The following is a 17,054-nucleotide window of genomic DNA, read 5'->3' as shown; positions in this document are numbered from 1 at the left end:
CTGTGGGTGATGACTCAATCTGCATGAATGCAGATGTAACAAAGGAATGCCAACTCTGCTGACTAAGCAGGATGTGAAAGGGCTTTAGCCAGACCAGGTCAGACCAGAGATCTGTCTAGCCCAATATCCTGTTTCCAACAGCGGCCAATCTAGGTCACAAACACCCGGCAAAAACCCAAATAGTAGCAACATTTCATGCTACTGACTGAGGTGATGAACATGGTGCATTTCTGTACATTTATTGGTCTAGGCCAGGGTTGTCCGTCGGTCCTCGAGGGCCGCAATCCAGTCAGGTTTTCAGAATTTCCCCAATGAATTTGCATGAGATCTATTTGCATGCACTGCCTCCATTGTATGCAAATAGATCTCATGCATATTCATTTACTCAGCATATAAAAAGCTATTCATGCATGATATAAAACGTTTTATTAAATAGTCACACAATAACATCACATTTCCCAGTAACTTTTTAGCCCTCCGCACAGAACACTGGCTACTGATCAACAAATGCTGCACATAAAAAGATTCCATGCCACCACCCCCGCCTAGATAAACTCCAAGCTACATCTTTATGCCCCTACCCTCCCCCTCCGCTCTAAAGCAAAGACGACTGTGCATCCCTCCAGGAAGATCTCTCCTGTTGGAAACTGCCCGAAAACGCTCCTACAGCCACTTCAGCCCACAGCTTTGGAACCAACTCCCCCCCCTCAAATCAGATCACAGAACTCAATGATGACCTTCCGAAGAGCAGTGAAGGAATCTCTCTTCAACTAAAGGGCCAACCGCAAACAGTTCCCTCTGATCTCTCTCCGCCTACAACCACCAGCTGGCGACCCCCTGGTTCAATCTTCTGTAATGCCCCTCCAGAAATTCCCTATGAATGTCCTTAAACTACTGTACTGCCCAGCTTTGGTCTTTATGACTGTATTGTATAATATTGTATATATGTATTGTATAATATTGTATATATTACATTAGTGATTTCTATTCCGCCAGTACTGTATCACCAAATGTACTGTCCAATTTAGCTTTTGTGAATATTGGCTTGTAACCTGTTCTGAGCTCCTGGGAGGACGGGATAGAAATTGAATCAAATAAATAGAAATTACCAATAAATAATCACATTAATCACACATCATACATACAGAACCTTCCAGTCACAACAGTTCTTATTATCGTTCCTGAAATGTCCAGGTATATCATGTATTTTTTTTACCAGTCTTTTATCTCAAAGCACCATTCCTTTGAGATAAAAGACTGGAAAAAAAAAAAAATACATGATATACCTGGACATTTCAGGAACGATAATAAGAACTGTTGTGACAGGAAAGGTTCTGTATGTATGATGTGTGATTAATGTGATTATTTATTGGTAATGTCTAAAACGTTATTGGGAAATGTGATGTTATTGAATGACTATTTAATAAAATGTTTTATAACATGTATGAATAGCTTTTTATATGCTGAGTAAGTGATACTATTGAAGCTATTGAAAGTAACTGATACGTCTCGTTGGAATATTGTTAATGCATATTCATTTGAGAAATCCTGAAAACCTGACCTAGTGAAGGCCAAGGTTAGACACCCCTAGTCTCTAGACCTTTAAAAGCAAAATCATATTTAATGTAGAAAACAATTCAATCACCAAAAGGAGGAAATAAATGTGTTATGAGCAAATCAAGCAATGTTCTCAGCCAAATCCATTAAATTGTTATCAGTCAAGCGCCATCAGTGAAGTCACTCAAGTCTAACATGTTGGGTCTAGCAGGCAAAGCATTTATGCTTCTAAACTGGCCTCCTTAAAAATGCATTAGGGCTGAGTGCCTCAATTTATCATCAAAATTTCACTGAACTCCAAAGTTTAGGAACATAAGAAGTGGGGGATAACAAGGGAAGGTGTTTGGTGGGGATGGGAGGGGGTGGGGGAAATAGTGCTGCACGTATTTTCAGCACTAGGCTCATAAATTAGACTCAAATATAGGCAAAATGTTTGGCAGGCCCATGTTATAGAATCACAGCTTTTAAAGCTCCTAAATTAAGATGAATTTTCAGCAGAAAAAAAAAAAAAAATTAAGACCCTAAGTTTGACTGAAAATCATGAAAAAATTTAGGAGTGTAAATTGTAATACACTTCTCCCTCAGTATTCGCAGGGGATAGGGGCAAAGCTGGACCGCGAAGTGTGAAAAACCGCGAATAACTTCTCGTCCAGCTCTGACCCACCCCCGCCTCCCTCCCGGCATCCTGGCCTTACCTGGTGGTCTAGCAGGCTTTCGGGGCAGGAGCGAACTGCCATGAGTTCCTGTAGTCTCTCGAGAACTCACGGCAGCTATTTCTTATCGGCGATCTACACAGGGCAAAAGCGTAGAAAGATCGCTCCTGCCCCGAAAGCCCGCTAGACCACCAAGTAAGGAGTAATCTATAGCGCTACTAGACATTTTAAGTCCTGTAGGGAGACAGGAAGGCCCTAAACTATGCTTCCCCCCCCCCAAAAAAAAAAAAAAAATGGCAAATAATTGAAACTGTGAACCTTGAAACCGCAAATAGGAAGGGGGAAGTTTATAGGAGCCCAGCTTTTCATTTATTTTTTCATACTGGGCCTGATATGCTTCTACTTTTGATTTCTTTTACGATCTGTAGCCCACTGCTCTGGAGCTGATGCTAAGTGACAACTTCTTACAAACACACACACACGCAGTGCCTCACTTGCGCCCACTTCAGTTGTTTCCTAGTCATTGCAATCTGAGTCCACATACCTGCATACCAGCACTTGGCGTTGCCTTCCTCTGCTTTCTCCAGCCAGGACTGGCTCCATGAGTGGGCAAAGTCAATCAGCAGGATGAGTTGGATGAGGATGAAAAGGAAACCTCCCACCACACCAAAATAGAACCAGACTTGAGAGAGGAAGAGAACAAAATGAAAAACATCATTATGACATCACAGTCTGAGCTCTGGAATGTTGCTACTTATGATTTTAAAGGGTTTGAGACTTGTGCAGATGAGGACGGAGCTTAGGCATTGGTGGAATGAGGCATTATGACATCACAATCTGAGCTCTAGAATGTTGCTGCTTATGATTTTAAAGTGTTTGAGACTTGTGCAGATGAGGACAGAGCTTAGGCATTGGTGGAATGAGGCATTATGACATCACAATCTGAGCTCTAGAATGTTGCTGCTTATGATTTTAAAGTGTTCGAGGCTTGTGCAGATGAGGACAGAGCTTAGGCATTGGTGGAATGAGGCATTATGACATCACAATCTGAGCTCTAGAATGTTGCTACTTATGATTTTAAAGTGTTTGAGACTTGTGCAGATGAGGACGGAGCTTGCAGGAATGGGGCAGGGACAGGAAAAGAATGCACTGGGATGGGATGGGAAAATGAGTTCCTGCGGGGACAGGGAAAAGCTTGTCCCCATGTCATCCTCTACTCAAGAGTCAAATGATGGTGGCAGAACCTGGGCGTGTCCTCAGCATACTGTCTCTTGCATCACCTGCAGCTGCCGTGGCACTTGAAGGAAAAAAAAAAAAAAAAAGCCACAGGTACCCAGCAACAGGATGTGTGTTTTAAAACGTGATTAAATAGTGGTTGTGGAAGACAAACACGATTGCATGTAGATTCCTTATTCTCTACTGGAAGAGCAAAACATTTGGGGGTTACCACACATCATTAAAAGGACCCGATATGAACCGACAGGATATGCAGATTGCAGTACAAGTGATTGTGGAGCGTTACTTAGATGTGCATCTGGGAATGCTTTTAGAATTATCAAGTGTTGCAGCTTCTTTGTAATTTTGTAGCTGCGTTATGCATCCTTTTTTCTAACCTTACTTTGATCTCGGTTTCCTTGGCAAAAAAAAAAAAAAAAAAATACAGATCCACTTCAACTGTGTAATTAGCCCAGAGTCCTGTGTATTTCTTTTTCCTGCTAATGTGCAATTTGGCATAGTTTCAAGAGTATACAAACCAAATAAAATTTATTTCCTTGCTTCGGCTGACATCCAGGATTTGCCTTTTGCTTGGATGCAAAATGGTATCTTGATAGAAAGAGCAGATCTCCCCAGCCCCCCCAAAAAGAAAGGGTGAGGGGAAGAGACAGCCTGAACAACAAACCACCACACAAAAGTATTAGAAAGGGGAAGGGAAGCCCTCAGTCACACAGCTTGCAGTGGGGACAAGCCCCTAACGCACCAGCCGTCATAAGCATACACCCAGCAGGTCATGGTATCTTGAAGCATCAAAACGCAGAGATGTCAAAGTTGGCCTTTCGCCTCCAACCTGAAACCAGGTCACTTGGAAACTCTTGTTTGGTACTCTAAAATAATTAAGGTGGGGGGGGGGGGAATTGCAATCCATGCGGGGGCTTACCTGTTGTGAATGGCTCATTGGGAATGAAGAAGGCGCCCACGGTGATGCCCAGTAAAATCAAGAACTTAAAGAACCAAAACCTGCCAAGGACGGACAAAACAGACATCAGAAAGGGAAGGGAAAAAAAAAGGTTATGAAGAGCCATGTGACCCACTAGACATTGAAGCTCTGGTTACGGGCAATGCTAGACCTACAAAGATTCAAACGATCACTCCAAAACAAAAGCACCGCGCAAGCCAAGAAAGCTGGCTTATTACTTAAGCGAAAGAAAAGCCTCAGACAAACGGAGAGGTGGAGCCACACTCTTCCACCCAAGCATCATAGGCCCAAAAACTTTCGCACAAGTTTAAAGTTAGCAGGTGGGAGCAAAATAAATAAATAAATAAATAAATGATTAATGGTAAAAACCACTGAACACCAACAGGCCAGGCCGACGATCGTTTCGTGGCCGGTAACCACTGCTTCAGGGCCTTATCGCCAAATCCAGGCAATCAGTATGCAGATCCTAACTGCCTATGATGCTTGGGTGGAAGAGTGTGGGTCCACCTCTCCGTTTGTCTGTGGCTTTTCTTTCGCTTAAGTAAATAAGCTAGCTTTCTTGGCTTGTGTGGTGCTTTTGTTTTGGAGTGATAGTTTGAATCTTTATACTATACTTCCCTCCATTCCTCCCTGTTTTTTGTGGCAATGCTAGACCTATGCATTTGACACCACAGACGAGAGAAAGTGCAACTGCGTTATCTAGAAACACAGCTACACAATCCTCTGTGGCTCCAAAAGCATTTGGGTTTGCTTGGGTCTTTTCTATCCAACCAAAAGGAATTAGATGCCAGAAAACACTATCCCCTGCGTAAGGCTTTTTTTTTTTTTTTTTAAATTGCTGGCTGTGGCGATATTAACTGTGATGCTCATAGAATTCCTATAAGCATCAGAGCTATGGATTTAAAACCTGTCCTGGGCTACCAGTAGCTAATCAGGTTATCAGGATATGCCTAATTAATATGCATAAGCTAAATTTGTATATAAAAGAGGCATGGGCAAACAGACCATGGAGCAGTGCCTAAGGGCACAGAGCAGCTGGGGACTCTCTCCCCCCCAGTCTCCAACTAGTTTTTAATAGGAGGTTAGGAGGCTGTGAGCCTGAGGAAAAAAAAATCCACCGTTTATTCTTAGGATAAGCATCACAAATTCTGTTTTATTTCTTGGGATTTTGGCAGGTACTTGTGAACTAGGTTGGCCTGGACCTAAATCCACAAGCCGAAGGCAGGAGCTGCGAGGAACACATCCATTCAGCCTGCTGGAGATAGAGTATACTGAATGGCCAGGAGGCTGTGCATCCAATAAGGCAGAGGACAACTCAGTTCTATCTCCACCTGCTGGTTGATGGACGTAATCCCACTAGTCTCTGGATTCATCTGCTGTTGATGACAAGGAAATGGACTTTATGGACCGTCTGTCCCAATATGGTAACTCTTATGCCTACCAATCTAAACAAGGGCTTCCTATACCTGTCCTGAAGCCCCTACAGCCAGTTGGGTTTTCAGGATCTTCACAGTGAATAAACATGAGCTAATTGCACACACTGGAGACCCACAATATGCACTTATGTACATGCTCTCTATGCTTTCCTATCCTATTATTATACTTCTCCCCCCAAAAAAAACCTCCTGCTTTGAACTGTTCATCTATTAGTGTAAATGTATATATAGAATTGATTTTAGTTCTACACTCCTCCCTCAACATTCGCGGGGGTTAGGGGCAGAGCCGGCCCACGAATACTGAAAATTCACGAATAACTTTTGGGCCATCTCTGACCCATCCCCGCCTCCCTCAGGCATCCTGGACCTTACCTGGTGGTCTAGCGGTCTTTTGGGGCAGGAGCGATCTTCCTATGCTCCTGCCCCATGCAGATCACTCATACGAAATGGTGCCGTGAGTTACCATAGTCTCTCAAGATTACGTCGGGAACTCATGGCAGCATTTTCTAAGTTTGGTCCAGGAACCATCTCAAATCTGAAAATTTTGATCACAGCCTGGAAAATTTCTCCATCTGAAAAGGCAGAGCTCGTGATATAGACCCAAAAAGGGTCTCTAGAGACATGACAGGGGAACTCACCCATTCTGTATGTAGGCTCTGGGATCTTTACTGCTTTTTACACAAATCATGATCAGGGCAAACAGGAAGAAGAAAGCAGCCATGGCGAAGCACATGCGGTACACTGCTTTATAGCCAACGACAATGTCGCAGTTCACAGAACCATGGATGGTGGTGGAGGTTTCGCAAAACCAAGGGATCTATCATGAGAACCGGACAAAAGAAAAATCATTGTATTTTCTTACATTCATTGTTCCTCTCGGAGGCTTGTTAATGCTTTAACTACATTGATTGTTTGCATGTCTATTTTATTATGTTTTTGTTTTTAAATTATGTATGTAAATTATGTAAATCGTTTAGTTTCAAACAGGTTAGAAATTTTTTAAAATAAATATTATCGGGGGAAGTTGTCTCAACAGCCGTGCATATAAAGTAAGGTTTGTCTCTGAAAGGAATGAAAGAAAGCTGGAGAACAATTTTTTTTAAAAACGATACATCAGGTATAAGACGGCATGAGACAGAAATGTTTATTATATAGACTCAGTGGTTTAGTAAGGTGGGGAGGGGCGGACCGCCCTGGGCGCCGTCTTGCTGAGGGCGCAGCACCTCCTCCTCTCCGCCCCCACGCCCCTCACCTTGGCGCACATGACCCTTGCCTTTTCCTGTACCTTTTTTTAACTTCTTTACTTCCATACTGCCAGCCCGTGGTTTTAATCCGTGGGTTTAAAGCGGGTTAAAACCACGGGCTCACTGGGCTTGTAAAAGTAAAAAGCAGAAAAAAAAAGTCATTAATGTAAAACTGTCAAATTATCTGAGTCATGCTTCAAATCTGCTAGCGCCCCCCCCCCCCCCCATGCTCTAAAGCAGGGGTCTCAAAGTCCCTCCTTGAGGGCCGCAATCCAGTCGGGTTTTCAGGATTTCCCCAATGAATATGCATGAGAGCTAGGCTTTCAATGCATATTCATTGGGGAAATCCTGAAAACCCGACTGGATTGCGGCCCTCAAGGAGGGACTTTGAGACCCCTGCTCTAAAGTCACCCTTAAAATCCTGTGAGCTGCTGTAGTGTAAATTTTCTGCTTTCTAAAACGACAAGCGATGCTCCAAAATCTTCGCATGCAAATGAGGTCTGCAGAAATACCATCCAATCAGTTGTTGGAGAAAGTGACCGACACATGCGTAGAATAATTCACGGAGAAAGACACATGTGCCAGGAAAAGCTACATTATAAAGGCACAAAATCATAGGCATGCCTTACTGTAGCACATCATAAGTTCCAAGGGCGGGGGGGGGGGGGGGGGGCATGGAGAACTACCAGCAAACCATAATTAATATATACACACACAGTGGTACCTTGATTTACGAGCTTAATTCATTCCAGAAGCATGCTCGTAATCCAAAGCAATGGCAATGCAGATCATACACCTTGAATGGCGAAAACTTAGCAAGAACCACTGCAGAAAGGGACTTGGGAGTTCTCATCCGGGAAGATACGAAAGCTGCCAATCAGGTGGAGAAAGCTTCAGCAAAGGCTAGACAAATGCTGGGTTGCATCGGAAGGAGCTTTATCAGCCGGAAGCCTGAAGTCATACTACCGCTGTACAGATCCATGGCGAGACCTCACCTGGAGTACTGTGTCCAGTTTTGGAGACCACATTATCGAAAGGATGTGAAAAGAATGGAGTCGATCCAGAGAATGGCCACTAGGATGGTCTCAGGACTTAAAGACATTCCATATGAAGAACGTCTGACCAGACTACGCTTATATTCTCTCGAGGAGCGCAGAGAAAGGGGGGACATGATAGAAACATTCAAATACATCACGGGTCGAATTGAGGCGGAGGAAGAAATCTTTTTTCTTACAGGTCCCACGGCGACAAGAGGGCATCCACTAAAACTTAAGGGGGGAAGATTTCATAGTGACATCAGGAAATACTTCTTCACCGAAAGGGTGATTGATCGATGGAATAAACTTCCACGCCAGGTAGTCGAGGCCAGTAGTGTACCAGACTTCAAAAGTCGATGGGACAAACAGGTGGGAGTGCTACAAAGTTATGCATGAAAGAGGGGTACACCAGGGAGGGAGGGTTCTTAGGTGGGCAGACTTGTTGGGCCACCGGTCCTCTTCTGCAGTCATACTCTGTTTCTATGTTTACTTGTCTCAGGGTCCCCATACAGCTGCTGGTGAAGGAGGAAGAGGAGTCCTTGGCGCAGAGCAGGCGGCCGGAAAGGGCACTGGGCATGCTTGAAGGAGAGGGGAAGGGAGTAGTAGTAGACGGGGATAGGCTTGTGTGGATCATCAGCCAGGTTTAGGTAGCAATCAGGAGGGGTGCTGGTCATGCAGCCACTAGCTGGGGACATATTTGTTGCTTTCTACAGAGGAGTTTTGGGGTTGGGTCCACATCTTGCTGTAGCCATCAGGCAAACACTCCTCAGGGTGGGCACAAAGGCAGAGTGAACGTAGGGCGCCGCCTGCGGCAGGGGTAGGAGGGCATGGAGGCGATGGGAGGACTGTGAGGGGGGTCTTCTGGTGCGACACAATGTGTCAGGCGGGCAATTTGAAATGAGTGCCGTCCCGATAAGCAATCACGTTCGTGCGCGCTTACACGTGATGTGTGAGTATGTGCTCGTTTATCGGGACAGCTCTCGTTTTGCAAGTTAAGGTTCGCGTTACTTGCAAACCGAGGTTTGACTGTATATATTTTTTATTTTAAACTTACGCTATGCAATCAGCAGCCCCAGTCTTGCTGGTATACGGTTTTAAATAAATGCAACTTTAAGACACGTGGCTCAATGTGTGGCGTGAAAAGGTCAGTGCTTCATTTTGTGCCATCACCTAGCGTGCTCATTTTTATATTAATGAGTTCATTATACTTCATTTCCATAGTATTCTTGGAGGCTGCTACGGGGCACGGAAGAGACCGCGTAAAACCATTCTGAGCATTGAAACCTAAAATACTTTTGACGCTAAACCGGTTAAGCGACAAGAATTAAAGGCATGGTAAGTTTAGAGCATGAGGGCTCTAGTTTTTAAGGACACAGCAGAGAGAAGACCCAGAGCTGGCTGAAAGCAGCTTGTTGTGCAAACTGTCGCTACCAGCAACTAAGTACTGTTTAGAGGGCTGCAGGGGAAGGAGGGAGAGGGAAGGAAAGAGAGAAGAGAGGGAGAAATGCCAGATTAGGGACTGAAGAGAGAAAGGGAGAAATGTTTGACGGAGGAGGGAGGGGGGAGAGAAAGCTTAAGCTTTGGGGGTGGGGTGCCGCCATCGAAGTTTGCTCAGGATGCCATAACCCTTTGAGCCGGCTCTGCCAATTAATAATAATAATAAATAATTTATTTTCTTCTACACCGCCCAACCGGAAGTTCCGGGCGGTTCACAGCAAGAGAACTGAGACATATCAGCGAAGACACAAAATACAGTAGAATTCAGTGGAATACAATATGATGCAGTAAAATGTAATATAATGTGAAATCATCGCATACATTTACCAAACAAATAGGTTTTTATCGATTTTCTGAACTCAAGAACATAAGAACATAAGAAGTTGCCTCCGCTGAGGCAGACCATAGGTCCATCCTGCCCAGCGGTCCGCTCCCGCGGCGGCCCATCAGGCCCATCGCCTGAGTAGTGGTCTATACCTATTTATACCCTTCAATCCCTTTTTCTTCTAGGAATCTATCCAAACCTTCTTTGAAACCATTTAATGTTTTCTTGTCTACTACAGCCTCTGGAAGCACGTTCCATGTATCCACCACCCTCTGAGTGAAAAAGAACTTCCTAGCGTTTGTTCTAAACCTGTCCCCTTTCAATTTCTCCGAGTGCCCCCTTGTACTTGTGGTGGTCCTTAATTTGAAAAATCTGCCCCTGTCTACTTTTTCTATGCCCTTCAGGATCTTGAAGGTTTCTATCATGTCTCCTCTAAGTCTCCGCTTTTCCAGTGAGAAAAGTCCCAACTGCTTCAACCTGTCGGTATATGGGAGATTTTCCATTCCCTTTATCAGTTTAGTTGCTCTTCTCTGGACTCCCTCAAGTACTGCCATGTCAAGGTAAGATTGGGATTGGGCAATTAGAGGACACAGCCAAGAGTTCATTTTCCCCGCTTGAAAAGCCAGAGTTTTGTCTAAGAAACTTTTAAAACAACAGGCTTTCAGAGCGGGGTACATAAACATACCCGAGTTTCTGGTGTTCTTATTTGATGAGAACAATTTTAGTTGGGTGGATGAGTAGGATGGCAGTAGTCCGAAGAGTGCTTTCTAACAAATGCAGCCGAATTTAAAAATAACTCTCGTTTTGAAAGGGAGCCAATGAAGTTGCACGTAAAAATGGCTTACATGGTCAAACTTTTTTAATTCCAAGATCAGACGAACAGCCGCATTTTGAACCAGGCAGTGCCAATAATTGCTTGTTAATTGGCAAGTATCTGCGCTGATTGGTTTGCTAACCAACTCAGTTGCACATGCAAGCCAGCAATGCAGACAGATCTGCAGGCACTGCTTTGGTCTCTTATTGCGCAAAATACCGATTCCGTTTCCACAGCAACCAAAACCCACTCCCGTGTTTGTGCGCATTATTTGCATATGACTGTTACTGAATTTAGCACAAAACTTTTTGGTGCCCTCAACTTCTCCAGCTTATTATATTCGCTTCTCGGTATGTTAAAAGTAAACTTATCCTATTTCATTTCACACAATCCAACTTATTCTTATTTTAAAAAACCAACTCATTATGCAGGGGTCTGTTACCTTTTTAAGTCCATCTTCCACCCCTGGAATGATCATGATGCATGCTACCAGAGTCCCCAGGAGCAGGAAGAACGTGAAGATCAGGCGTGTCACCGTGGAGTTCTTTGTGGAAGGACAGCAACCACACAGGAGACATGGAGCAGTGCCGCAAAGGCAGGACACCTAGAAAAAGCCACCCACAGCATTTTAGTCTATACTAAAGCAAAGTCGGTGAATATTTAGAGCAGTGGATCCCAAACCCTGTCCTGGGGGACCCCCAGCCAGTCGGGTTTTCAAGATATCCCTAATGAATATGCATGAGAGAGATTTGCATATAATGGAAGTGACAGGTATGCAAATCTCTCTCATGCATATTCATTAGGGCTATCCTGAAAACCCGACTGGCCTGGTGGTCCTCCAGGACAGGGTTGGGAACCACTGAACTAGACAATGGAACATCCATCAACTTAGTTACAAAATTCAGAAGTTAGACCGTAGATTATTTGAAAAACGAGACAGGCTGTTTTCAAAAAGATTCAGGCTCGCACAAATAGCCAGTATAGCTTAGCTAAAAAAAAAAAAAAGGCAAAATGCAATAAAATTGTCCTAATCCTAAAAATCAAATGTCAGAAGCATTTTGGAACCCCTGTCACTTTTCCTTTCGTGGGCGAGTGCACATTTATGTGCTTAAGTAACAGCAGAACACCTAAACCAGTGGTCTCAAACTCACGGCCCAGGGGCTACATGCAGCCCGCCAGGTCCTATTTTGAGGCCCTCGGTATGTTTATCATCATCGCAAAAGTAAAATAAAAGTTTCTTGATCATATGTCTCTTTAGCTATAAATGACAATATTATTATTAAGACTTAGCCAAAAGGAAAGATTTATAAATTATAAAGAGTTTTTACCCCTTGCAAAATTGTCATTTCTTTAATGAGACATTAACTATTTTTGCTGAGACCCTCCAAGTACCTACAATTCCAAAATGTGGCCCTGCAAAGGGTTTGACATTGAGACCACTGACCTAAATGCTGTTCTGTAAGGGTGCATAATAAGGGCATAATTCTATAAATGGTGCCTTTATCAGCAATGCTTAGCCAAAATCCATGCACAACTTTTTTTTTAAAATTACTGTATATACTCGAATATAAACCGATTTGAATAAAAACCAAGGTAACCTTTTTTCTCCTAAAAAGGGGAAAAAAGATTAACTCGAATATAAATCGAGGGAATGAGAATGGAAAGCCAGGACTTAGTAGCTGAGCCAAGATTAAAACCAAACCAGGAACCCCTTACCCCATTCCAAACTCCACCCACCTCTCCTGCAACCTCTTCCTGCTACTGCCATGCTATTCCTATGGGACGATATAGCATAATGAGCCCACTTAGTCCATCTCTCCCTGCTCCTACCATTCTGACATCTTTCCATCCCACCCTCCCTTCCCTTATCACATTCCTTAGTCTCACATCTCTCCCTCCTTCCCTCATTTGAGTCAAACATCGCTCCCTCTCTAACTTCTTTCCCTCCTCCGAATTTGAAATGTTTTGATAGAGGCCTTATTTCTAGGCAGCATTCCGGTGGAAGCAGCATCTTGCTGCCAAGCCAGTATACCTCCTTGTCAGCTCTCTCTGCCGGGTCCCTTCCCCGACATCTACTCCTTTCTTTCCCTCCCCCTACGTCCACCCTAAATTTCTTGTAACACTTTCCAGGTGGCGAAACCGAATCACAGCATCGCTCTGCCACCGGCCCCAGTGTCTTCTTTCCAATGCAGCCCGCCCTCTCCGACAACTTCCTGTTTCCGCTGGGGTGGGCAACAGTGGAGAGAAGACGCCGGGGTCGACACTGTGAATGGGTTCTGCCGCCGGCAAGTGTTACAAGAAATTCAGGGTAGCTGTGAGGAGGGGGGCAGGAGTAGATATCAGGGAAGGGACGTGGTAGAGAGCTGACCAGCCGAGGCCACCACTTCAGTTGGTGTTTCTCTGCACGCAGGATCCCTGTCGGCCCTATTACTGCCGGCAATTTTGGGGGAGGCCATAGGCCCTGTGGCCTCCCCTGTTCCAATGCCTATGATACACACAACTGTTTTGTGCTAGTAGAAAGGAGTCAATTTACTAAGCCTTGTCAGGGCAAATATAAGGATAATAGTGGCCCTGGAAAATCTTCAGCCTTGCCCTCCCCGTTTCCTTTTCCAACAGTACCTCTCCCAGAACAATCAGGATAAGTGGGCTATTTGATTACTATCCACCTTCCCTATAAGTGTGGTTGTGGTTGTCAGGACCTATTGTTTTATTTTGACTAGAGCTTCGCTTCCCTCCCAAAAAAAAAACAAAAACAAAACAACCTATAACCCTAGGTGACTGCCTAGTCACTGCGCCAGCTCAGAGCTCCAATTCATTTTTAGCAGAGAATTACCACAGCGTATAACACGGTACAAAACAAGTTACCTGTCCTCTTCAGCCCATCTCTGTGCTTGTAAAATTCACTTTTCACTGACTAATGAGTACTGGTAAATATTGCGCAATCTGAACTCCTGTAACCTGATGTCCTTGTATTACTGGTGGAATCTGGTGATGGTCACATACAGACACGAGCTGAACATGACTGAAACGGATAACATTGTCATATTTGGAGCCACTGGCTAGATTCAATTACCATTGATATATTTTATTAATTTATTTATTTAATTTAATTTAATATATTTAATTTATTAATTTAAATTTATTTTCTGTCTCGTACTCACCAATGAGCTCAGGGCGGGTTACAGGTGAACATGCATAATGTGTAGACAAGACGGAGTACAATTTGACATATTTTCTTACTACTTGACATACCAATAATACAGTACAATACGATACACTCAGTGGTGTATTAAGGGGGGGAGGGGGCGGACCGCCCTGAATGTCATCTTGCTGAGGGCGCAGCACCTCCTCCTCTCCACCCCCATGCTGCCAGCCAGTATACCTACTGGTCAGCTCTCTCTGCCGGGTCCCTTCCCCGACATCTACTCCTTTCTTCCCCCACCCCACTCCTGCGTCCATCCTGAATTTCTTGTAACACTTGCCGGGCGGCGAAACCGAGTCACAGCATCACTCTGCCGCCGGCCCCAGTGTTTTCTTTCCACTGCAGCCCGTACATTGCCATTTGGTGAATTTATATTACCATTTGTCATCCTTACAATACTGCGTGAATCACAGCCCATTTATATGTGTGCAGGGTGACTAGTTCCGATACACACATATCATATTCCTCAAGACGATGTCAATTTGACATACGTATCATATAACGTGTTCATCCTGTTTATGAATTCTGTTATTTTACACTTATTACCCTCCCTTCCTTATGTACATCCCAGTTACATTCTTCTTATCTGGAGGAGAGTGTGGTGTAATGGTTAGAGCTAAAGCCTCAGTGCCCTGAGGTTGTGGGTTCAAATCCCCGCGCTGCTCCTTGTGACCCTGGGCAAGTCACTTAATCCTCCACTGCCCCATTAAATAGATTGTGAGCCCGCCGGGACAGAGAGGGAAAATGCTGATTTGTAACCCATTCTGAGCTCCTTTGGGAGGACAGGCTAACAATAATTTTTAAAAAATCGTTTTTAAAAAGACTGATTCTATAAATGGCGCCTAAATCAATCAGCGCCTAGAAAAATCACACTTAGGCTCCATTTACAGAATCATGGCGAACAGTGCCTAAAATGTAGGCGAGGGTTTTAAAGGCTTATATTTCAAGTGCCTAAGGGCCTGTTTTACAAAGCCACCCCAGCGGCTGCCGCCTGGCATCAGCCCCGAAGCCCTTTAAATCTCTATGGGCTTCGGGGCCTTTGGAGAATCATGTTTGGTGGCGTCTAAGTCATACTCTGCCAATAGAAACACCCACTTAGGCATTAGGCACGTAACACCCAATTACATTTTTCCCTTCAATTATTGAGGTTATTAGGGGTATTTTGCCAATTACCGCCCCCCCCCCCTTTTTATGAAGCTGTGTTAGCATTTTTTAATTGCTGGCCGCGGTAGTAAAAATTCTAATGCTCATAGGAGTAAGTTATAATAATAATAACAACAACTTTATTCTTCTATACGGCCACAGTCGAATGACTTCTAGGCGGTTCACACTGAAGAAGGCTGGACAACCAGCCAATTACAGAATGCAGGAAGTGAGGGTACAACTTATTATATAAGAAATATATAAAAGGAAAATATGAATCTTAAGTATGTATTATAGGTCTCTTGTATGCAACCCAAGGAATAAAGCGGGACAATCTGTGAATTTTAGAATAGAGCTGGACAATGAGGCGAATTGCAGAATGAAGCGAATTACCGAATGAAGCGAATTACCCAAATAAAGCGAATTACAAAATAAAGTAAATTACCGAAAAAAGCGAATTACCCGAATAAAGCGAATTACCCAAATAAAGCGAATTACAAAATAAAGCTAATTACCCGAATAAAGCTAATTACAAAATAAAGTAAATTACCGAAAAAAGCGAATTACCCGAATAAAGCGAATTACAAAATAAAGTAAATTACCGAAAAAAGCGAATTACCCGAATAAAGCGAATTACAAAATAAAGCGAATTATCCGAATAAAGCGAATTACCCGAATAAAGCGAATTACCGAATGCAAGTAGTGAGGGCATAACTTATTAACAAGAAATAGTTAAAAGGAAAATATTTAACCTTAGGTGCCCTTTGCTTCCAATAAAACCAGTGAACTGAAATAAAACCAATTACTCGGGGGCTACGGGGAGAATCTAGAAAAGATCATCAATAACCTTTATTTACGTAAAACTGAAACAAAAAACAACCTAACAACTTTTACTGTGAATTTATCTAGTTTAGAAGACTAATCGACTTTAATTTTGCTCAACTGCACTTCCATAATTAAGTTAATTAATCCCACCCTTTTATAAAACTGTGATAGCGGTTTTTAGCGCAGATCGGCATGGTGAATGCTCTGCGCTGCTCCTGGTGCACAGCATTCAGCGCACTAGCCTATGCTAAAAACACCGCTATCACGGTTTTGTAAAAAAAAAAAAAGAGGGTGGTGTTAAATCACAAAAGCTCTAAAAACTAGTTATAGAAGAAAAATTAACTGGCAAATTTCAGGAATTTTACTCAATTGCGCACACACACCTTTGCCATAAAATTTGTACATTTCTTGGGGATATCCTGAAAACTAGAGATTGACTTGGGAACAAAGTCAAATAGGAAAAAAATGCATGCTAATTAACATTTTATTTTGCCTGTAAGTTCTCAAAAAAGTGTATAATTTCTTCCAAAAAGCTCAGGTTGCTATCAATTTGAGGTCCAATTTCCTCAAATTGTCTAGTAGAACAGAGAAGAATTTTTCAAAGACAACAAGGGGGCGAAAGCTTGAACCTGGATACCTCTCACCCCTCCCATGAAGGATACACACCACTGCCAAGCATGAAATCAGAGCTCACTTAGCATAAGCAAACAGAAAACAGTGAGTCAGACTGGTACTGAAAACACCGATAAGACTTGTTAGAACAATTCAAGTGTAGCACAGTATTCATTCAAAATATCAACCTGCTCATTTCCTGTCTCCAAATCCTCATTGGGTTTAATGGTTTACTTATTTATATTTTTCTGTATTTACTTCTCTCTCTTCCAAGCTCATTTTAAAAACTGGTATTAGGATCCTGGTGCCATGAAACCTTATTCACAATTCCCTAGTGATTCCGACCCCCCCCCCTCCCGTTTCAATAAATCTTTCCTCTCCTTCTCCCTAGCCTGATCATTGCAACAATGGTTCCCGGGCTGAAAATATACCAGGGCTTCTTCCTGAATCCCGTCTCATGGTTTCTACACCCAGTCACTAACTTTCTGCAAGGATGGCTTTATGAATGCAGCCCT

At 43.4% G+C, this 17,054-nt stretch overlaps 1 protein-coding gene across 1 annotated transcript in view; it reads right to left on the bottom strand.

The window, feature by feature from the left end:
• The window catches only part of SERINC2 (serine incorporator 2), a 58,821-nt gene that overhangs the window by 24,449 nt on the left and 17,318 nt on the right, over positions 1 to 17,054 (bottom strand). The window contains exons 2-5 of the mRNA XM_033957228.1: positions 11,200 to 11,361; positions 6,479 to 6,657; positions 4,366 to 4,445; positions 2,755 to 2,892 (exon numbers count right to left, since the gene is read on the bottom strand). Coding sequence (XP_033813119.1) covers positions 2,755 to 2,892; positions 4,366 to 4,445; positions 6,479 to 6,657; positions 11,200 to 11,361 — 559 coding nt within the window. The remainder of the gene's footprint in view (positions 1 to 2,754; positions 2,893 to 4,365; positions 4,446 to 6,478; positions 6,658 to 11,199; positions 11,362 to 17,054) is intronic.

The sequence above is a fragment of the Geotrypetes seraphini genome, chromosome 8 (genome assembly GCF_902459505.1).
Source record: "Geotrypetes seraphini chromosome 8, aGeoSer1.1, whole genome shotgun sequence".
In the NCBI taxonomy this organism is placed as follows: Eukaryota; Metazoa; Chordata; class Amphibia; order Gymnophiona; family Dermophiidae; genus Geotrypetes; species Geotrypetes seraphini.
Note: the sequence above shows the minus strand (reverse complement) of the source record. Positions and strands in the feature narration are given on the sequence as shown.